The 24,128-nt window shown below is 35.0% G+C and overlaps 2 protein-coding genes across 2 annotated transcripts in view; both read right to left on the minus strand.

The window, feature by feature from the left end:
* The window catches only part of LOC126763287 (alpha-tocopherol transfer protein-like), a 24,406-nt gene extending 6,671 nt beyond the window's left edge, over positions 1-17,735 (minus strand). Inside the window, 1 exon segment of the mRNA XM_050480619.1 lies at positions 17,454-17,735. The gene's annotated coding sequence lies outside the window, so the exon portion shown is untranslated.
* Positions 17,736-20,788: 3,053 nt separating this feature from the next.
* Positions 20,789-23,921, minus strand: LOC126761877 (transcriptional repressor CTCFL). The gene is made up of 5 exons (XM_050478309.1): positions 23,276-23,921; positions 22,272-23,214; positions 21,482-22,203; positions 21,355-21,410; positions 20,789-21,295 (listed from the first exon to the last, which is right to left on the minus strand). Exons 1-5 carry the CDS (start codon positions 23,577-23,579, stop codon positions 21,230-21,232), a joined length of 2,091 nt encoding a protein of 696 aa, XP_050334266.1. The 5' UTR covers positions 23,580-23,921; the 3' UTR covers positions 20,789-21,229.
* Between the last annotated feature and the right edge of the window lie 207 nt (positions 23,922-24,128).

Below are 24,128 nucleotides of genomic sequence, written 5' to 3' on the forward strand. Positions count from 1 at the left end.
TCCAATTCAGGGCAAAAATATTCGGTTATAATTGAGCGATAGCGACTCCCATTCACAGTAACGTGCCAATCTTGATCATCACGGAAGAAGTACGGCCCAACGACACCGCCGGCCCATAAACCGCACCAAACTGTAATTTTTTCGGGATGCAATGGTGACTCATGGAGTACGTGTGGATTGCTGCCTGCTCAATAACGCAAATTTTGCTTATTGACGTAGCCATTCAGCCAGAAATGAGCCTCACTCTGAAGATGATTTTTCGATGAAAATCCGGATTATTCTCAAGTTGTTGCTCGGCCCAATTCACGAAGATGTGACGATTCTGGTCATCAAGCGGCTTCAGTTCTTGCGTTAATTTGATCTTGTAAGGATTTAGGTCAAGATATTTTCGAAAAAACCTGTAGATTCAATATTTTCCACTAGTCGTTCAATTGTTGATCTGAATTGTAATAATTTCGACTCGTTGCTGTGTCGTATACCTTTCTGTGATGAAATGGCAAACCTTACTGAAGAGAAATGTCAAAAGAGCGGGAAAAAAGTGGCGTCGTTTGCTGTTCTTAATGATCTACTTTTGCAGCGTCCCTATTGAAAACCCCGTTATAAAAATTCCTTCAATTCTCACAAATTACTAGAGCAACTCAAATTAAGCCCTTTTTTATTTGTTTGTTAATACATATGTATGTATGTATGTATGTGTATAATGGGGTTATATGAATATTAATTTACTCATGTCGCAATTAAATGCTTTTAGTTAAAATTGTATCCAAACCATTCAGTTTTGAATCGAAATTTAAAAATAGAAATTTAGGTTTCAACGTTAAATTTTTCATTAATTAAATTTTAGTTTAAAAGAAATTGCTAAATATTTTACAACCCGTCAGATATCGAAGCATTTGTGTGCACACCTTTATTTGCAACGCAAATTGAATAAAATCGAATTTGTAAAACAAATGCGTCAAGCCTGCTAAGTGATAGCTGAGCATATACCCATATATTTATATACATATATACATATGTGTATATGTACATATTTACAAAAGTAAAGATATCTTTAAAGCACTAAAGATTTAAATTCCGATGCTTAATTTATTATTATTAGAAAATATGATTTTCTTTACTTGTATAAACAAATTTAGTTAATTTTGCCATAATTATCAGCGCAAAATTGAAATAATTCCCATGACAAATATGGTATAAATAGATAAACGAGGCATTTTACACGAAGAAATTTGCATAGTTTACAATGTAAGCTTGCTAGCACACTTAAATATATATTTTTTGCTCATACATATGTATATTTACTATAGAGAAACGTAAATATATAAGTATGTATACACAGTAGGCAATTTCAGTATGCTGCTTTTGTATGTATGTATGCATGATTTCTTTTGTAATTCTGCGCGGTATGTTAATTAAGCTTCAACGCCGTTGTTGACTACTCTCAACTACAACAACAACAATAACAATTATAGATTTCTCATCAAAGAAGCAAAATTTAATGCGAAAAAAGCCACGGGCACATCTCCCATCAACCATTGAAAGGTACAAAGTAGTTACGTACACACGTTTGTAATCACTGGCAGTGAGTTTTTGCTTGCTCCAATACCTTTTAGCAAGGTTTGACGTTGATTGTTGTGCCATTTTTTTTACCCACAGTGTAGTTTTGTTTTATTTTTCCGCAACATGCGGTTTTTCCTTCTCATGTGCTATTTTCAAGTCAGCGTGAACTAAAGTTAATGGAATACGATTTTTATGCCCTGAACAGGCTATATTATTGTAAGTTTGACTTGAAGTTTGTAACCTCCAGAAGAAAACGCCAGAGACTCTATAAATTATATCCATACTTAAATGATCGGCATGATGAGTCGATTTAGCCATATGCGAAATAATTCCTAAATTTTCGAGATATCGATATGAAATTTCGCATACATCCTTTTCTCTCCAAAAAGTTGCCCATTTTGCCATACCAACTAACCGATCAAAATCCAGTTCTTGTAGGAGAAACTTTTTATTTGACGAGATATCTTTATGAAATTCGGCGCGGGCTGTTATCCAAACCAACAGCTTACTCACGGAAGAAATTGTTCAGATAGGACCACTATAGCATAGAGCTGCCACGCAAACTGAACAATCAAAATCAAGATAAACATTGTATTCTATAAGAAATGTACCTGTGAAGGGTATTATAGCATCGGTATAGCCGACGTTAAAAAATTTTTCTCGTTTATTGTTAGCTATATTAGATATATACAGCTTCTTAAATGTACATTAAGATATTGTATTGCATGAATGTAAATAAGATATATGGAGGATGAAACATGACAAGAAACGTTTTTATTCAAGGCGAGCTAAAGTAAGAAGGCGAAAACATCCCCTCCACAGACCTGTGCGCTGGGTTTGGGACCCGCCACGTAAAAAACGGCCCCAATGAAAAAGTACAAACAGCCTCGGATGAAAGTCTCCCCTTTTGGGGACGACCATGGCAAACGCACTAAGGATAACGACTTAAGGGCATGCACCTGGAATGTCCGGTCCTCGTTCGAGTGAAAGCTGACATTACCGTCTTCCAAGAAATACAATGGACGGGACAAGGACTGAGGCGAGTAGGTCTTTGTGGCCTTTACTACAGTGGCCCTATAAAGGAGCGCAAATTCGTTGTGGGAATCCGCATCAAAGCGAAGTTCTTCAACATATCGCTGATTTGAGCCCAAGCCCCAACGGAAGAGAAGGACAATATGACCAAAGATGCCTTCTATAAGCGCAAGGAGCCCACCTATGAGAGCTGCCCCCGCCACGATGCCAAAATCGTGATTGGTCTTTAACGCCAGTACTAAATTCTTCAGCATACGAAAAATTCAGCCTCCATAAGACGGAAAAAAATGTCGGCTCACATCTGCGATGTTACAAAGTAGACAATGTTGAGAAATAAACGTCCTTTTTTCCAAATTTTCGATTTTTTGCTTATCGGACCGAACTCGTATTGCATAAAAAACTATATCTATATACATATATGATCAAATGATAGTAAGTATATACACAGGTACATATGTTTGCAAGCTCATCTTATCTGATGCGAAAATAATTATAATATTTTTGCTTAAATCTCCCAATGAGTTTCATTGCCTTTCGGCTTTTTGGGTTTGGCTTCAGTTTTTGCTTCATTAGCCAGGGTTTATTTTCTTTTTATCTAGCCACACGTACTCGCAAATATACAACGTATCTATTGTTTAAGTATGTGTGTTGGAATGTATCTTTTCTTTTTGCATAAATTTGCATTGAACGCACGTCATCGAAGGCACACTGGGCGCACAGCGACAGATCTTGGCAAAACCATCGCTTGTATATTTTCTTAACCACCGAATTTTTGTGTTACAAATACATAGGCACATACATATGCACAAGCTAACATATTGACCCGCTTTCTGTAAATAAATTTGAACTTGAGCCGATTTTGCACTTACAAAAGACAACGACACAAAATTTCTTAATAAAACACAGACGAGTACAATGCCTGACCCTCGAGTTGCAGACTTTGCAATGATTTTATATTTTAAATTCTGCTTTTAAGTAGTTAACAAAAGGTTTGTTTATATATGTCACTTTTTTAAAGCGAGTGGCAAAAGAATGCTCAACTTTTATAAAAATTCGCTGAAGGTCTCCTAAAACTACAGTGACAGTTGAGCTGTTACGCACATGCTCCATTAAGTTTGTTTATTATTCTCTTTAAAAATTCAATAATCATTATGGAATTAACGTTGTAGTGCTGTACATATTTATACTCTTAACATATTTCGATCGTTCAGATCTAATGATATAGTATATCTCTACGATATAGTACTTCGATCTGAACAAGTTTATGGTTATTGTAGCGCCGCCTTCAGAATAATCTATGCCAAATTTCGTGAAAAAATTTTGACCCATCAATTTGTGTGCAAAATTTCAGAACGATATCTCAAAAACTGAGAGACTATTTCGGGTATATAAAGACAGCCAGACGGGTGGACATAGTTAAATCGGCTTAGTTCGCCACGCTGATCATTTATATACATATGTATATATACTTTATACCGACGTTTCTTTATGGGTGTTACAACAAACAAACTTAATATACCCTGTTCAGTTAACTATCTAGTCATATAGTTTAAAGTTATCGGTCGTCAACTAATTTTTGTTTTATAGTTAAGAAATCTTTTTAGTATAAACTCACTCTTATTATGGGCATATCCCAATATGGAAAGGATCAGTTCCGATTTTTCCACGGAATTATGTTTCTCAAACATAGCGATTTTGGCCTCTGACTATTTTATAGCAAATAAAATTTCCGACAACTTTGTCATGTATATTTTTTCTATAGCTCCTGTCATTTACGAGATACTATATATATAAAAAAATGCGAAATTCTTGGAAAAATCAGGTTACCGTTCTGCGTTATTCTAGTTGCGATATATCCAGCTGTTCCAAAAAAAGGCAACCATTTGCTTGGGAGTGCGAACAACTTTTGTTGGATACGACTCATCTTGAAACACCCATGCAGTCGACTGATCTTTAATTTTGGGTCTTACGCCTAAATCTACTATTCATCATCTCTCACGATTTCATGGACGTGTTTCCATGACACAGCTGTCGTATTTCTCTCGATCAATCGACACGAGCCTTTTTTTTTTGAGAGATTGACAACTTTTGTGGGATCCAAGGTTAAAACAATTTTTCATGGTCAAATGTCCTTGCAATATTGAATGTATGCTGGTCGCACTAATGCCTACAAAGATAAGGTCACATGACGATTTTGCAATATCAGTTTGCGCACAGCGTCAATAGCTTCCGAAACAAGAACTGAATCTTGTGAAGCTTCACGAAATCCGTCTTGAAGTGATCTACGACCTCGATTGAATGCGCCATACCTTCGACAAACCCTCACCCTTGATGGAGCTTCATCGCCAAAAACTGAATTAAGTTTATCGATGCACTGTTGTTGAGTTAATCCACGTAGACAATTGAAAATATAACCTCGCGATTTAATTTAATTTTTTGAGGTAGAGAAGAATATTTTAAGTTACTGTCAGCAACACAAATGAACGGTCGCATGTCAAAACATTCTGAGTATGTATAACGTCAAAACTATCAAACTTTATGGTAAAGTTGTGAGTTGCCACATTGCAATACTAGGGTTTCTAAACCCCAAAATCTAAAAGGCAACCTACGTAGTGTTTGGAACCATTTTCAATTATCGAAAGCGGATTTCACTTTTAAATATACTTCTGACAACCATTGTTCCTAAGAGCGAGATTTAAACGGTGACAATGTGCCGATTCTGGTTCCTAGATATATATCTTTTCATTAATTTCTAATATCTGGCACATTATGAATATGTGCTTAACAGAATTCTGTGTCTAAAGAACGAACGAAAAGTGCAGGAAGAATGGATTATAGCATACTGTACTGTTTTCTTAAAGTTTTGTGTTTCCAGTGAAAATACTACTATATTTTGGACACTCTACTTTATTACGCAGACAAATCCTTGAGAGCACAAAGCATTCAGTGACGTCATCGAAAACTTTCCCTATGCGAATTCAACAACTACTTCTTTTATTATCGTCATTAAATTGAAAAAGTTAAGGAAAAAATGCTTGAAAATCATCTTGTTGGCATCAGCGAAATAGCCAAAGACCTTAACGTCTCTTATGGATCAATTCAACACATTTTGGTTAATGTTCTTCAACACACTTCAAGCTCTTCTGTATCAAAGACAGTTGCAGATAGTAAGGCGAAAGTTACATCACTAGCGGGTTTTTCGGTCAAATTTCGAGCTGGGCTTAAGAAATTTCGCAATTTTCGCTACAAACTTGTCTGCATAACTTTTAGTTTTTCTGTGAGTAGAAACGTAGTAAAAGCATTCTCTTGGCTGCCTGCTGTTTCTTGATACATATTAATAAACAACTCGAAGTGTAGCGAGTGGTGAAACTACCAGGCAACAACAATATAACTATTCCTATCTTTGACAGCGGTGGTAAGAAATCATAGTGAGCATCTATGTACCATACATACATAGGTATGTATATAGTGTCTGGAGCACTCCAGGCCTGAACAAGTTTTCGCTTGGGCTAAAGAAATCACCGTCTTCAGCATGCAGACTAGTTGGTTTGGCGAGAGTGTATGGATGTATAAATGTCTATGAATAGCCAAGTCCCGCCGCTTATTGCAGCACAATCATTTATCAACGCCGTAAACAATTTACAAACTAATCGAACAACAGAAAAGCCGCACACACAATTGAGTAAATATTATGTGTACGCATGCGCATGCTCATAAACATACATACATATACATATGTAAGTATTTTGTATGTATGTATGTATGTAATTTGGCGCTTTGTTTTTTGCTGCAGCCAACCGACCATTAAAGGTACTTACTGGCTTTGTGACAGCCACCGTCCGTCATACGATCGGTCACTAATCGTTGATTATGTGTTTGTGAACGCCGCACAAAGTCCGAAAATAATTCAGTCTAGATTCGAAAAATGCAGTTGGGCAATTGTTTTTCGAATCAAAGCTTACACACAGCCAGAAAGCAGGTTATTGGACGATAGCAGCCGAGCAAAGGCAGTAGTTCGCGGTGTATTAGATAAGTGTTTATGTGCATGTAAATATAATATATGTATGTATGTGGGTAAACGCAAAATGTTATAGAAAAACACATCAGAGACTCCGAAAATGATTCAAAAACAGGAAATATGTGTAAGCAATTGCAGTATTAAATGGCTGAGGTACCGGTTTCTCATAAGTGGCGATCAATATCGAAGATGACAATCGATGGTGTGGGCATTTAACCTCTGTCAAAAAGACATAAGTGTAATGATTGTAAAGCAGTTGCAATGAGCATTAACTACTCTAAAATCGATTCGAAACTCAGAGAAAAGAAGATTATAAGAAAATTATCATACTCTAGTAGTGGAAAAGTTCAATGCTTTTAAGAGTTCTTGTTGTTCCAAAGCATAGACTTTAGAGTCTACAGGTAATTTCTGTCTCTTTCGATATTCACTTAAGATTTTTGAGACCACAGCTATTTTAGACACTCAGCCAAGCTTCTCCTTTTATTTGTGGTGGGTGTCTTGCTAAAGAGCTGACAAATTTTATATACTCGAGGAAGAGTTTTTGCATTCACAAGACCTTGTAGTAGTGAGCTTCTCCGACTACTATTCGCAGGTAGCCGCCAAGATACTTATTTATTGATAATCCACGATTGCTTTTTAATACTCGTCACGGATTTTTTTTTATTCTTTTGTGTTGGGTATATCATGCGAGGACTGGTAAGCTCTTCGAACTCAGCAAAGAAGTTCTAACGTAGAACTAGACTCTATCCAATCGCGATTGTTGCGATAAGATAGAAAATTTGGCCGGATGTCAGTTGCATAAGCTGCAACTAGAAAAAGAAAATGAGATAGAGTCAGCTCAAGGCTAAAATATCTCGGATCGCACACTTTTAGACATCCAGGTGAAATAGCAGATATTGAAATAAAGTACCAAAGTAGATTTACTAAGCTCTCAAAATACTAGATTTAGCAGTCTGTGTTTGATACCAACACTTCTCCAACCTGCTGAGTGGCAGTGAACGTACAACGCCAGGAGAAGGCCAATCGATCGAATAGCAATTACCCGTCTGAAGAACAACAAAGCAGCGGGGGCTGATGGATTGCCGGCCGAGCTATTCAAACACAGCGGCGAAGAACTGATAAGGAGCAAGCATCAACTTCTTTGTAAAATATGGTCGGATGAAAACATGTCCAACGATTGGAATTTAAGTGTGCTCTGCCCAATGCACAAAAAGGGAGACCCCACAATCTGCGCCAACTACCGTGGGATAAGCCTCCTTAACATCGCGTATAAGGTTCTATTGAGCGTATTGTGTGAAAGATTAAAGCCCACCGTCATCAAACTGATTGTACCTTATCAGTGTGGCTTTAGACCTGGCAAATCAACAACCGACTAGATATTCACCATCCGCCAAATTTTGGAAAATACCCGTGAAAAGAGAATCGACACTTACACACTTACACTTACCACCTCTTCGTCGATCTCAAAACTGCTTGCGACAGCACGAAAAGGAGCTGCCTTTATGCCACGATGTCTGAATTTGGTATCCCCGCAAAACTAATATGGCTGTGTAAACTGACGTTGAGCAGCACGAAAAGCTCCATCAGGATCGGGAAGGACCTCTCCGAGCCGTTCGATACCAAGACAAGGCGACTCCCTATCGTGCGACTTCTTTAACCTGCTGCTGGATAAAATAATTCGAGCTGCAGAACGTAATCGAGCAGGTACAATCTTTTATAAGAGTATGCCGATGATATTGATATCATCGGTCTCAACAGCCGCGCCGTTAGTTCTGATTTCTCCAGACTGGACAAGGAAGCAAAGCAAATGGGTCTAGAAGTGAACGAGGGCAAGACGAAATATCTCCTGTCACCAAACAAACAGTCGTCGCACTCGCGACTTGGCTCTTACGTCACTGTTGACAGAGTCCGTTGTGATTTACGTGAGTACTTGCCTGCGAAGGCCTAACCTCACGGTGCTTTCTATTGCTAGAAAACGTAGATCAATACAATGCGTTGATCAGCGCCCAAAGCATAAATGCATTCAGTATTCATACCTCGGAGAACCAAAGTGTGAATGCATTCTCATAATTCCTTGTTTCTAATTGGTTCGGAACAGAAAAGAAACACCCTGAGCCGCCTTGGTCGGGTTCGAGGAAAACCTCTGCCGTACTTATGAGTCCGGCACTCCACATTGGACAAATGCCCTGCCTGCATTTAGGTTTAAACTACAGCCACCACGAGTCTCCACAAAGGGCCAAACCCAATGAGCAGATTGGAGTTACCTCCAAGGGCTAACTGCTCCTCGTGGTACCAGGTTATAGTCTTTGGTGTAACTTGGTCGCTTGAATATTATAGCACTATTCTGACTCTAGACCATGCGACATTTAAACCAAGACCTGAAATGTCAGACACAGTGCATGTGAATTTTAGTCACCTCTTACGACAGCCATGCCTTACCACGGGTATATTCGTCTCCTCCTGCAAGCAGGGGGCCCACCTACCCACAGGGGGGTCACTGTTGACAGTCATAACTTTGAAGTCGTAGATAATTTCTTCTATCTTGGAACCAGTGTAAACACCATCAACCGCGTAAACGGTTGATACGCCAATAAAGAAGTGTTTTTGAAGTCGGTTGAAACGATTTCTCGAGAACTACACAACCGATTTTAATGAAATCTTACGCAAGTCTTTTAAAATTTTTTGGTCAAAATGTATGCCAAAAATCAAATTTTCAGTTTTTTTCTTTTGTCCAGGTTCTAAGTTTAGGTTTTAACTGAAACACGTATTTTTTCATTTTAGATGATCCCGTAAGGAGTTATCTTGCCAATGCAGGCGCATCTTTTTTCCGAGGAATCACCGGAAATAAACGAGTTGCAAATATTTTTTTCCAAACATTTCAGAATTTCTTAGTTAATAGTGTATGTTTGTAACAAAAAAAAATTGTAATAAAATAAATATTTCAATTTATATATAAGAAGTCTGTTTTTTACCCGAGAAAACCCATGTAACCCCTTATCCTTCCGTACTTAGATTCATAGATATGTTCCGTGTCCTGATATCACCAAATATTCAAAACCTTTTCAAATATTTGAATAATAATATGATTATTTGACCAGATAATGGCAATCCATTTTCTTAAATTCATAATTTTTTTTTTAAATTTTGCTTCAAGATAGTCTTTATTTTGTATATGTTCTGAAAATTGGAAATGATAAGACTATGCTTCATTAATAATTAACAAAAACCTTGTTATACATATGTATATACACATGATTGTAAAAACAAAAGCAAATACCAGAAAATAAAAATCGGTGCAATCAATTTCTCAACTGAAACGCTGAATACTCATGCATACATATTCATTTACATATACAACGAAAATAATATGCATTTATACCACATGTCTACGCACTGCCAACATCACGATAGCATTTTCGGCAACATGCGCATGCGCAGTGACGATATCTTTTACGGATACGCTGATGACCTTGAAAATCCAGCGACGCTGTAAAACTTACTCAAACGTTAACGTTTATCAGTGAGCTCGATTTTGAAAAATGCGTCGTATATATTAAATACATAGGTATGTAATTAAGAGCCAGCGCATGGGGTGCCCTTTTGCGTTTTGTGTGAGCGTTTATACAATAACACAGGTGTAAACAGATGTTAAATGCATTTACATGAAACAAACAAGATTTAAGTTATTTACAAGTGTGCGTATGTAGATATGTTTTATATAGCATTCAAAGTAATTAAAATACGCCTTACAACATATACATATTATGAGTATATAAATTTATGTATATATATAATTTTAGTTTGGTTTAATTTTTTTTTTTTAATATTAATAATGAAAATTTTTCACGTTAATTACTCGCCAGTGTTTGATTTATTTTATTTTTGTACGCTACTCATTAGCTTTAGTAGATTTAGTACGCTAAACAATCTACTAGAGCTAATGAGTAGCGTAAGCGTGACAAAACAGAAAATAAAATCGAAGTTCAATTTGTTGTTGGTTTTGGGGAAATACTAATATTTCCACTACTCCACTATTTGTGAAGCAATCGCCGGTGACCTTTGCCTTGGTAACTAAATGGGGCTTAAGGGACCGTAAAGTTGCAATGAGAAAAAAATATTAAATAACTAAATGCGCAAGGTGTGCGAAATGCATTCGTACTTAATTATGTGTGTCTTGGGACATGTATGTATGTATTTAATTTTTATTTATTTTTTTTTTTTTCAAAGTGACAGTTGTTAGCAGCTTTACTAATAGCATCTGCATTCTAGCACCAACGCAACGTTTACCATATATGGAGCCGTACATATTTAATATGCATAGTACAAAAGCCTTCATTAGCAAAGAAGAAGCAGATTTTCCGTTATAAAAAATATAATCACCTCATAGTATCTTCTATAATTGACACAATTTTATTGTTGAAGCATTTGCATTCGAATTTTTAATTGTTTTATGTAGGCGTTATAGGCAAAACGGAGTATATTACCACAAGAAATAAAAAGTTGGCATCTTAGCAATTAAACTTCAACAGGCATTTTTGCAGTATTCCACAAAACAATTCGAAATTAATTTTGCTACAATGACAACTCTGTAAATTTTATGGACAATTAATAGGATCGAGTTGAAAATTGTAATTTTATCGTTAAACTTCTGGTTCCTCTATCGAGTCTCGCATAAGCCGGTGGCAATAAATAAAATATTAACCCTTACCTTACTTTACATAGAAAATAATAATAAATTTTTTTTCAATTTTAAAACTTCATTAAAACTGTTCGGAGGACAGTTTTGTAATATTGGTAGTCGAAAAAATATTATCGTATTTAAATGCTACCACTCACACTGTGTCTTACCATTTAGTGTTGAAAAGGTGAGATTTTAAGCTTAATTTAACCAAAAAAAAATTAAATTCGGGGAAGTTGAAAAAAAGTTACAGCTGTTCAAAAATGAGTGAAAATAATGAAGAAATTCGCTATACTTTGAAATTTTTGTATGAAAAAGAGAAGAATGCTACGCAAGCCACCAATGAAATTTGTGAAGTTTACGGAGACGATGCTGTATCAGTTCGTGTAGCACAATAATGGTTCGCTCCTTCCGTTCTGGAAGTTGAAATTATAGAAAAGATTGGCGAGGACCGTCACAAAAGTCGCCACTACATTTCTAAGGAACTTAACATTCATCATCAAACGGTTTTGAACCATTTAAAAAAGGCTGGCTACAAAAAGAAGCTCGATGTTTGGGTACCACATGAATTGTCTGTGGAAAATTTAATGGACCGAATTAATATCTGCGATTCTTTGCTGAAACGAAATGAAATCGAACCATTTCTGAAGCGAATGGTAACAGGAGATGAAAAGTGGATCAAATACGACAATAACGAGCAAAAAAGATCATGGTCCAAGCGTGGTCAAGCTAGACAAATGGTCGCCAAGCCAGAATTGACGCCTCGAAAAGTTATGCTGAGTGTTTTTGTTGGGATTGGAAAGAAATTATCCACTATGAGCTGCTCCAGCCTGGTCGAACGATCGATTCTATATTTTGCTGTCAACAACTGATGAGATTGAAGCAAGCAATCGAAAAAACCAGCCAGAACAGATCAACAGAAATGGGTTCGTCTTCCATCAGGACATAGACCACACACATGATGACTCGGCAAAGGGTGGGAGAGCTTGGCTGGGAAGTTTTGATGCATCCACCCTGACCTTGCACCATCGGACTATCATTTATTTCGGTCAATGCAGAACTCCCTCAATGGACTAAAGCTGTAAAAGCCAACATATAACTTACTTAAAGAATATGTTCTTTTTAATATCAATAGTGCCAATTTTTATGATTCGCTCGAAAATCTCTTTTTTAGTTCCTCATTGGCTACATTTAAAGACATTATGGGAATACAACTCATAAAAAATAGTCTCTTATAGGTAATCTACTATTTGGTTCGTTTGGCAAACGTAAAATCAACTATATTTGCACAATATGGTAACCTCGCGTCATTTTAAAATCAATAAAGCTCGAAACATTGACCTCGCTTTTCTTGAGCAGACTTGAGAACTGCAAATAATAGTCTTCCACATGGTTTTGTAAGGCGTCTGTCCCACATATTAAAATTAATAAGAATTGATTTAACTCTTTTTCTTTTATTATTTTGTGTTTGGTCACAAGGGGGGTCTAGACATACGACATATAATATAAGCTGTGTTCGTTCTCTTTCCGAAGAAAATAAGAAATTTAATCCTAAATAACTTCCATGAAAAGGCTTCGAACAATTTGTTCACTGCCATAGCTTCAAGCCGGTGTTCTCAAGTGAGAACAAGCAGCCAGTAGCGAAAAGTTTCTCACGGTAGTAGTTGAAGTACAAAATAACTAATATTTTAAAGAAGGCATGCTTATTGTAGAAATAGGTAGAAAAACATATCGCGTAACTTCGAAGACAGACAAACAACGCTTAACTTTCCGAAAGTTAATCACAAGCTTACAGAGCTTTTAACTCTGTATCTTTACATTTCCCTTTAACTTCTAAAATCCTGAAATCGCTTCGTAGAAAATAGTAGAATACCACTGACGTTAATAGATGAATTTTACCCCATGGTAATGATTCAGCAAAATTATACTATTTTAATCTATCGATTAGAGAACCAAGATGTATAAGAATCAAACAGGTTGTAATATGTGTATATACATAAGTATTTTCGTATCTTCCTTATTAATGTTTGTATATGTATAATATGTATACACAAATAGAAGCATAAATTAGCATATTTATAGAAAACCGCCTTTACTAAGCCTCTGGCTAAGACATGTTCTAGTTAAAGTCAATATGCCATTAAACATATAGCATACGAAAAAGTGCGTGCCAAAATTGTTGTTGCTATTTATATGGTATTTTGGGAAAGGTAACTTCAATACAAGTCTCCTTTGTCACATCTGCAATCAAATTAAGTTACGAGAAGAATCTTATAAATAGAGACTAGCCAAGAGTTAGCTAGAAAAAGATGACCAAAAGCAAGTCGAACAAGAATTTTACATAGAATACGGATTTCTAAGAGATACAATTTTAGAATGTTAGATGATATATGATTTGTATGTGTGTGTAATTTGATTTAGGCACGTACACATTTGGGCCGCCTTTAACCCTTCCAGTTGTTAAAACATTTATTTAGAATTCAAGCGCAAACTTATAAATGAATTTCGATGATTTGCAGATTGGCACGTGCTTAGTTTTGAATTATTAACCATTACGTATTTAACAGTTATGTATTACATATATATATATACACTAAAATGGCATTTATGGAATCGCTGGAGGCTGAATAGAACAGCTTTCATACAACCTAACTTTTGCCTAGAATTTTTCTAGCGCCAACGAATGCTGATAACATTTACTTATATACCATAGATGCGTTTTTGATAGCAGAATAAGTTTGCCATTACCCGTAAAATGAAGACGGAATATAGAAACCCGTGAAGATTTGCTTCCAAAACTCGCGGACTACAGACCAAGACAACGCATATCCAAAGATTTTAGAAAAATGGTAACAGAGCAATATAAATTGAATAGACTTTTATTTTTGAAAGGCTTAGAAGAGTATACATTAACAAAACATGGACCCTCTGGTATGCACCAGATACTAAGGAACAGTCAAAACAGTGCACCACACTAACGAACTCCGAAGAAAGCGAAGGCTATGATATCTCCGGGAAAGGTGATGGCATCTGTTTTCTGGGATTCACAATGTGTGATCTAAATTGACCACTTGGAGAAAGATAGTAAAACGGTCACAGGACTCTACTATAATGAATTATCGGACCGATTCAACGACACCGAGTTCTCATTCGCCGTAGAAAAACATCGCAATGGTTTAATTGGTCGCATTAGCTAGGAACTGTTATTGCATCCACCGTAGTCTTCAAAATTGATTTAGCGAGTTTCAACGAGATCTCAAAACGGTTTTTAACATAAGTGCACGATCTCGTATTGACAGACTGCCAAGTGAAGATGCTCGAAATAGCTGAGATCGTAAGTATCTCAAAAGACCTCGTCAGTGATATCAATTTAATGCATGATATTGCACATGAGACAGCTTTCGGTCCCATTAATGCCTTATTTGCTCACTCCGGACAATGATAGCAAACGTGAGACCATTTTATAGCAGTTTTTGACAGTGTTTAAGCGCAATCTGAATAGGTTTCTGCATCGTTATGTCGCCGTTTAAGATCACCGTTTACTAGAATACACAAATAGTAATCTACATCGGCTACCAGGAGAAGGGCTCTACCAAACTGAGTTTCTGTACTGAGTCGACGCTGAATTTGCGAAAGAATGGTAAGTCGTGAAGGTCTTGATAACCCACCTACGATGTCGCCACGGCTAAATTGGTTGTATTAGGCTACGGTCTGTTCCCTCATCCATCCTTGTTTCCATACCAGAAAGTAATAGGACGGATTTTCTTCGCGACTGTACTTCGGAGCGTACGCGCACCGACTTGATTCTGTTGAGGGCGTTCCTAGCCAACGAATGAGCGGCTGGTCAGTTATGTCCAAGCACCTGGAGAGCACAAACATTTTCGCTCGACGTGTTTCTGCGAGTGTTGCAAGTCGAAAATGCAGCGTTCGTTAGAGCAGAGGTACGCGGTTAAATTCTGTGTGAAACTCGGTAAATCTACGACAGAGACGTGATCAAGCAGGTTAACCAGATGTTGCTTTAGCACGGCTTTTTGAATCGCCAGGAAGAGGTTGTTCATGAAGACCGTGCTGGGAGACCTACGACTTCGACAAACACCGACAATGTGGCTCGTGTGCTCAAAGTTTTGAACTCAGACCGTCGACGAAGTATTCGTTTATTTGCCCAGATGTTGAATTTATCAAAATCTGTGGTTCCTGACATTGTGACGGCTATAGAAACTGTACCATTACGTGGTTAAATGCGTCGAGATAAAAGAAAAAAACTAAATTGCCAGTTTTTCAAATAATTAGCTGATGAGATCGCACAAGTACCAACCGTCTGGCTACCGAATCATTACAGGATATACGGAAGTCACTAAAAACTATATACAATATGGTAAAGTCATTTACGAAAGAGCTGACAGACGAATCAGGGCGATATGGGCATGCAGGAGTGCCATGTTTGTGTGTAAGACCCAAAAATAAAACGCATGCTTTGTACTCATAAGGGTCTCGAAAAATTGCAGGACGGTAGTTGGCCTAATGACAGGTCACAACCTATTGGCTCCAGATACCCATCTGGGGCATAAGTAACAACAATACAATCAGAAAGGGCTGAGAAGTAGGCATTAGAGAGACGCCGGCGGTGTTAAAGTTCGTCAAAAGCATTGACGTCCTGTATGACGAATACTTCAGCTCAAATTAAACTAAACCTCTATCTGGCATTACTAAGAACCAGTAGGTCTATACATGGCGTGACAGCCAGCCAGTATAACCTAACCTAATCAGATAAGATAAGCACTGATCGCACTGGCTTCGTTTATTTGCCCAAATGCTGTAATCACAACAAAATTCCCCAACAAAGTTTTAGCAAAGGGAATCATTTGCTGTACTCTCGCAATAAACTGCTCCGAGTTTCATAGTTTTCACACATATAAAAGCGGTAATTGACACAATTAGAAACAGGAATGAGACAGTAGAAGCAATTTTCTGACGCAGACGCAATTCACTAACAATATTGAAATATAGCTCTCTCGATCTCTAATCTAATTTTGTTCATATTTAATTGAAATTCATTACAACGCGCATTGGCTACTCATAAAATTTGCTCACAAACACAACAACAACCGATTCTTTCACTTGCTTGCAGTCTAATTTGTGAGCATAAATATAAATTAATTTGCAACAAGTTGACACTTTGATTTTGTTTGCAACTTTGCATTAATATTTGTATTTATTGCACAGCTGTGTGTTTACATTTCGCCTCTTCTGCTCGCTTGAATCAATCCAACGGCCACAAAGTAACGTTTTTTATATACATATGTACATATATGTGCTACATTTTTTCGCTGCTGTGCGCCGAGTCAGGTTGTTGCCGCAATACCAAAACTCGAAATAGAAATTTCATAGAAAATAGCTGGCAAGCAGCGGAGCGATCGAGCAGCAATTACATAAGCCAGCAATGCAGTGGAGCATGCGCCGTTGCAACGGCTGCCGTCGCATGCAATTGCATCTGATGGCTGAGTGCATGCATACATACATACAAGCGAGTGTATATGGTTAATGTTTGTATATATAAAAACGATGTTTGCTTGCAAATGCTATAAATTTCTCAACGAGGTCCTGCGCAAAGAGCGTTGCATAAGAAAATAATTATGAAAAAAAGTGAAAAAAGTCACATGATATGCATTATTAAAAAGGCGTATATGACACAACAAATATTTTTATTGATTGTTGTAAGTGATTTTCTTAATGGCGTTCACTAATTATATTTTTTAATGATTTTCATAAATTTTTTTTTCATATTTCTTTGAGGTGTTCATTAAATGCTACTGCATTCAGCGCAGCGCAATTATTAATTAAGCAATTGTATAAACTAAAATTAACACACTTTTTGAACAATTAAAAAGTTGTTATAAAATTTTTCATAAAAATAATATTTTTTTTTAGATTTTTATAATATTTTTTTTTCATTTTTATGATAAAAATAATATTGTTTTAATTTTTTATAATAAAAAAAAATAGTTTTTTAAATATTTTATTGCTTTTATTATTTTTTATAATAAAAATATGTTTTTTTTATATTTTTTTAACGCTTTTGTTATTATTATTTTTTAACATTTATTACATTACATTATTTTTTTTTGTTTTTGTTGTATTTTTAATTTTTTGCACACTTTTACCTACCTCGTTTAATTATTTTCAAATTCAAAATCACCAGTAAATTGAAATTTTTTTCAATTAACAAAACTGAAAAAAGCTCACTAACTTCGTTAGCTCACTCGGTCGGTCGGTAAATTGGATAAATACACTTTGTGCACAATTTTATTCAACAAACTGCAAGTAACTATCCGAATTGAGCGCTTTTGTTTGAATCAAAATCAACGAAACGTCTGTGTCGCCCGACAGCCAAGTGCGGAATGAATTGCGGCTGCTGCGCAAGCGCTTCGATGGCACGAAACCTCCCGCAGCAACAAGTCACCCCAGCAAAGAAAAATAACTACGAATATACCATAGATAACTGTCTATGTATATATGTATGTATGCAGGCTTTACAACCAACCAACTAATCAAGCATCTTGAGTAAAGAAACGCCAAAAAGCACATGTCGACGCGTCAACGTAATTATACACACACACATACGCACATTTAAAGGCATCATGTATATAAAAATGTCGGTATATGTAAATTTTGTATCGTTCAATCGCCAAAGCGAAAATATTTCGAAGCTTTCTTGTGCGAATATTTCTCTTTAGGAGTGTCTGGCAGATAAGCCCATGCAAGAGACAACGCTAGCTTTCTTATCCTTTACAGCTTTTCGGCAGACAAACTTTTTTACATACATGCATATATACGCATATTAAATGTTGAGTTGAATTTTTCAAAGCAGAACTTGGCTGAGCACAGTGGTGTAGTCAAAATTTTTCGATGGAGGATATTAAAGATATTGTGCGATATCGGAAAGGTGAGAAATAAATGGAGATTAAATATTATCTATATAAAGTACATTATATTCACGTACATATGTACATACATATACATGTACGTATACCATATAAGTATATGCATATACATACATATATAGGGGTAGTCGAAAAAGTCTTTTCGTATTTTTAATCAAAATTCAACTTTTTTATATTTATAATGAATTTTAATGAACCAAATGTGTACCATTTTGATCGACCACTTTTTGCCATTTTTCCGCTGGAGACATTATTCCATCAGTGTAAAACTTTTTTGGTTTCTCGGCGAAAAACTGCGACAAGTAATTTTCACAGGCTTCTCTTGAAGCCAACTTTACTCCACTAAGGGAGTTCTGCATTGACCGAAACAAATGGTAGTCCGATGGTGCAAGATCAGGGCTATATGGTGGATGCATCAAAACTTCCCAGCCAAGCTCTCCCAGTTTTTGGCGAGTCATCAAAGATGTGTGTGGTATAGCGTTGTCCTGATGGAAGACGAAGCCCTTTCTGTTGATCAGTTCCGGCCGTTTTTTCGATTTCTTGCTTCAATCTCAACAGTTGTTGACAGTAAAATGTAGAATCAATCGTTCGACCAAGCTGGAGCAGCTCATAGTGAATGATGCCTTTTCAATCCCACCAAACACTCAACAAAACCTTTCGTTGCCACAACAGTTGGGCCTACGTAGCTGGAACGAACCACGATTTTTAACCGGCAAAGGACTGTCAACTCGATAGAATTCTGCCGCTACAACAACGAAAACAAGGCGAAGTTTGTTTGAAATTTAATACGTAGGTGTATTTTGACTGTGTATTGATAATTTTTCGGAATTGTTCAGATCGGTCAACTATACCACACATCTCACATACCGATTATTCAAATTTTCGCCGAAAAAATCCTTGCTCGAAACCGGTTTTATATATTCTCTTAAGTAAAGTTGCACAGAGTAAGCCGTAGAACATTTTCCGCAAGCGCGATTTTATAGAAAAAAAAGCGACCCGCTCTAATATACAAATAGGTACATATGTATGTATATATCTTCGATATTCGAATCATGACGTGTTAAATTATTTTTATAACTATTCTGAAACTCAATACACCGCTAAGAAAAAACTCTTAAATTAAAGGCCAAAATACTAATTGTTAACTAATGTTATATGCCAATTCTCTGTCGCTCGAGTTTGTTGCTTAAGTCTTTTGTAAAGTATGTGTGTAACCAAAATGAGCTTATTTTATCGTTTTTTTTTTGGAAACTACATATATTCTTTTATTTAAGAAGCAAATATATTCGACAATGATAATTTAACAGCACTGCACTGTGTACTAGTACTACAACAACAATGCTCATAATTCTTAAATCACTGTTGGGCCCGGACGCCGGAACAGCCTCAAATTTAGACAAGAAACTAAATTATAAAAAAAACTATAAACACAAATTATAAAAAAATCCAAAAAAAAATTTGTAAAAAAATATAAATAATTATAAAAGAAAGTTATAAAAAATATATAAATATAAAAAAAAAAATTTTAAATAAATATTAAAAAATTATAAATGAAATATAAAAATATTATAAAACAAAATTCTAAAAAAATATTAAAAAAATTATTATTAAAAAATATAAAAAAAGGTTATAAAACAAACTATAAAAAAAGTTATAAAAAAATTATAAAAAATGTATAAAAAAATATAAAAGATTTATAAAAAAAATTTAAGAAAATTATAAATAAATTATAAATAAATAAATTATAAAACAAGTTAATTATAAAAATTATAAAAAAATAAAATATAAATAAAAATTATAAAAAAAAATGATAAATAAAAATTTAAAGAAAATTATAAATAAATTATAAAAAATTAAAAAATGTTATTAAAGAATTTATAAAAAATATTATTAAAAAACTATAAAAAATATGATTATTAAAAAAATTATAAAAAAATTATAAAAAAATATTATTAAAAAAATTATAAAAAAATATTATTAAAAAAATTATAAAAAATATTATTAAAAAAATTATAAAAAAATATTATTAAAAAATTATAAAAAAATATAATTAAAAAAATTAAAAAATATTATTAAAAAAATTATAAAAAAAGACACGAAAAAAAATGTTATTAAAAAAATTATAAAAAATATTATTAAAAAAATTATAAAAAAATATTATTAAAAAAATTATAAAAAAATATTATTATTAAAAAAATTATAAAAAAATATTATTAAAAAAATTATAAAAAATATTATTAAAAAAATATAAAAAAAATATGATTAAAAAAATTATAAAAAAAGACACGATTAAAAAAAATATAAAAAAAAAAATTTAAAAAAATTATTAAAAAAATTATAAAAAAAATTATTAAAAAAAATATTATAAAAAAATATTATTAAAAAAATTATAAAAAAAATATTATTAAAAAAATTATAAAAAAATATTATCAAAAAAATTATAAAAAAATATTATCAGAAAAATTATAAAAAAATATTATCAAAAAAATTAAAAAAAAATATAAAAAATATTATCAAAAAAATTATTAAAAAAAAACTATAAAAAAGACATGAAAACGATTATATTGCTTTGGTTGTATGGCATATTTATTTCGTGCAGCAATTTACTTTCGTACGCATTTATATTTATGTTTAGTAAAAGCATGTACACAAATACCCTTCACACGAAAGCAACGTAAGCGCCAAAAATGGTAGTTTTTACCCAAATCAAATCTTAAGACTTAAATCTTATAATATTGGTTATATAGTATAAGATCTTAAATAAACTTTATTTCGAGTTGCACTGAAATCCGCCAATCCACATTTAAATTAACTATAAAAAAAACCTTCTTTAAAATTTCATTTTTGGCACTAACGTCATTTTTGCGAGAATAGCAGAATATATATGTACGTATGTATAGATACACGAAAATATTATTGTACATACATATAATACAAAAGGAATTACATATAAGAATACATATATTTTCTTAAAAATATATTGGAAACTATGCTTTCGCCTTAATTCTCCTCGATGATGTCAAGCAAAATTGACTCCTCTATATCATTAACATTATTAGACTCCTCCTAATAAAAAAAAATATATAAATAAATACAAAACTTTGTAATAAACATAAGTTACTTACTTCAAAACCGAAACATTCATCCACATCTAGTTTGGATGGAGCATCAGCTTTCTCATCTAAAAGCAAAAACATATGAAAACACAATGTAGGCGATTTAGCATTAAATAATGTTATATAGCAGCAATACCTGTAATGTTCTCTAAACTCGTTAAAATGACACATTCACCGTCACCGTCATCGTCATCCAATTCATCGTCAGTTTCTAGAACTTTCACCACCATATAGCTAGGCAAACCACTCACATCATCCTCTGCGCTGTTTTCGTCTCCATTTCCTGTGGTTTCTACGTTAATTTCTATATTTTTCCCCTTCCCTTTGCCTTTAGATATCGCTGTCGCTGCTGTACTTTTGTTCGATACGTGCGGCTTACTAGTGGTTGGTTCAACCGTTTCTATAGTGAAACCGTTTTCACTCCTTTCGACCTCTTCTATAACACCAAATACTTCGAAATTTTCATCGTTAGTCGCTTCGTCGTCGTTGTCGTCGTTGTTGTCGTCGTTCTCGTCGGACACATATGGATCTACTATATCGAATAAATTCTCATCGCCGAGTTTGACAATTCTGTCGGTTTTCGATTCTTTATCTGCGTCATGTAATTTCATGTGTCGCACCAAATTGCCCTTGTGCGCAAATGCTCTATTACAATATGGGCAATTATGTGTCTTTTTGAGCTTTGGTGGCGGTGTATAATTTTCATTATGATAAAGATTTGTATGACGACTTAGCAGTTGCCTCTGTCGGAATGTTTGTCCGCATTCACCACACCCAAATGGCTTGACATCGCTGTGTATTTGCTTGTGCATCTCCAAATTACGCATGGAAATCGATTTGTAATTACACTGATCGCAACTGTTTAGTAAAGAATATTTAATTGTTATTGCTTTTCTGTATTTACTTTGTTAAGTGCGTTTGCTTACCTGTAACAGCGTTCTCCTTCGTGTGTTTTTATATGCATCTTATAGCTATAACGATCGGGCAATTCTTTGCCGCATCTGGTGCATGGTATAGGATGATCCGAATAATGCAGCTTTTGAACGTGTATCCGCAAATCCGATTTGCGGCTGCAAGTCGTTGGGCATAATGCACATTGAAAGACTGGTTTATCATCCACACTGTGTATGAGTTTGTGCGATTTCAAGGAGTTTGATTGCGTAAAACGTGCTTTACAAATATCACATTCATATGGTTTTTCACCTGTGTGTGTGCGCAAGTGTCGTTTCAATTTAAAGCTATCCGGTGAAGCGTAAGTGCAATGTGGACACTGATATGGACGTTCACCTGTGTGGGCGCGCATGTGCCGCTGCAGCTTACTCATCTCAACCGTTGCGTAGTCGCATTCGCTGCACTTGTGACGTTTCTCATGCGTGTGTTTATAGCGTACATGCCGTGCCAAATCGCCGGGTGTCGTGAAACGACTTTCACATGACAAACAAGCATGTGGCCTCTTGCCCAGATGCACGTTAATATGATTTTGTAAGGTATGATTCGTCTTGAAACCCCGATCGCATACAGAACAAATAAATGGACGATCGTCTGAATGCCGCTTCATGTGTCGGGATAACAAAAATCGTTTATCGAATTTATTATCACAATGTGGACATGAGTATTGGACTGAACCACCAGCGGAGGAATCTTTATTTTTTACCGGAAACACTTTCAATAGCGACAACTGTACACCTTCTTCCTCTTGAGATCCACTTTGCTCTTCCAATTCATCGAATTCATAGATTTCATCAATCGCAGCAGGATCGTCAACAGTTTGCTCATTTTCTGCTTTAATATTCTCAGACGGAATATAAACCATATATTTTTCTTCAATAGTACACTTGGCATTGCTGACAGTCGTACTGCTTTTAACAGCTAAAAAAATACTTTCGTGCAATTAACATTATGAAAATCTCTTGTTGAATAAGCAACTTACCCTTTCGCTTGGTTTGCATTCCCAGTAAAGGCTTTGCTTTTCTTTTGGTGCTGCTCGGCACATTATCCGACTTGCTTGACGTTAATGTTAAAAACAAATTTCCACTCTCATCCAGGTAGTATTGTTTGTCTACACCTTCTTTATTTTCTCCATCTTGAGATAATTTTACTGACTCTTCATCCTCCTCATCACCACCTAACCCATCAGTTAAGCAAAGCGTTACTTCTTCAATTTCTTTATTTATTGAGTGTATGATGGTGTCCAAATCTTGTCCATCTGAATCTTCATCTATTGTTGCAGACATCCTTCAATTTTTATTGACGATCTTGTATGTTTTCGAAAACTTTCTTCACAGAGGTCGCCCGGAGTTTGGCGCGATATTAAGTACTTTTATAGACTTTGAGCCGACTTTTCAGGCGACACACAGCGGTCAGCAGCAAAGATCCCTAGAAAGACGCTCGACTTTGGTTAATCGGTCGGGATGACTGCCTTATATTGATTTCAATGGAGATTACGATGCGTAATTAATAACTGGTAGCCACATTAAAATCAATATGCGATTTAATACAGTTTACACAAATTTTAATGAAGATGAAAAATAGATCTTATATTTTTGCCGTCAGAGGAAAAATGAGTGTTGCCTTCATTTGACAGCTGTAGTTAAATTTCAATAAAAGATGGCGTACGAAGGCTACATGGTTGCATGCGGATACATTTAAATTTCAGATTTTCTTTAACTACAACTTTGATCCTTCTGTACTTGTTCACATTTGTCTATTTTTTAAAATGTATTATTTTAATAATAATTTTTGGTAAAGCTTTCAAAATGCCATATACTTTGCAATATTTTATT

The sequence above is a fragment of the Bactrocera neohumeralis genome, chromosome 6 (genome assembly GCF_024586455.1).
Source record: "Bactrocera neohumeralis isolate Rockhampton chromosome 6, APGP_CSIRO_Bneo_wtdbg2-racon-allhic-juicebox.fasta_v2, whole genome shotgun sequence".
Classification (NCBI taxonomy): domain Eukaryota; kingdom Metazoa; phylum Arthropoda; class Insecta; order Diptera; family Tephritidae; genus Bactrocera; species Bactrocera neohumeralis.

What these genes read in the sequence shown, in the direction of transcription:
- LOC126761877 (XM_050478309.1), bottom strand. Translation starts at nt 23,579, where the DNA reads ATGTCTGCAACAATAGATGAAGATTCAGATGGACAAGATTTGGACACC. An exon ending in GAAGGAGAACGCTGTTACAG is followed by an intron (nt 22,204 to 22,271) that starts GTAAGCAAACGC and finishes TTTACTAAACAG; the next exon opens with TTGCGATCAGTGTAATTACA. An exon ending in ATGAATGTTTCGGTTTTGAA is followed by an intron (nt 21,296 to 21,354) that starts GTAAGTAACTTA and finishes TTTTTTTATTAG; the next exon opens with GAGGAGTCTAATAATGTTAA.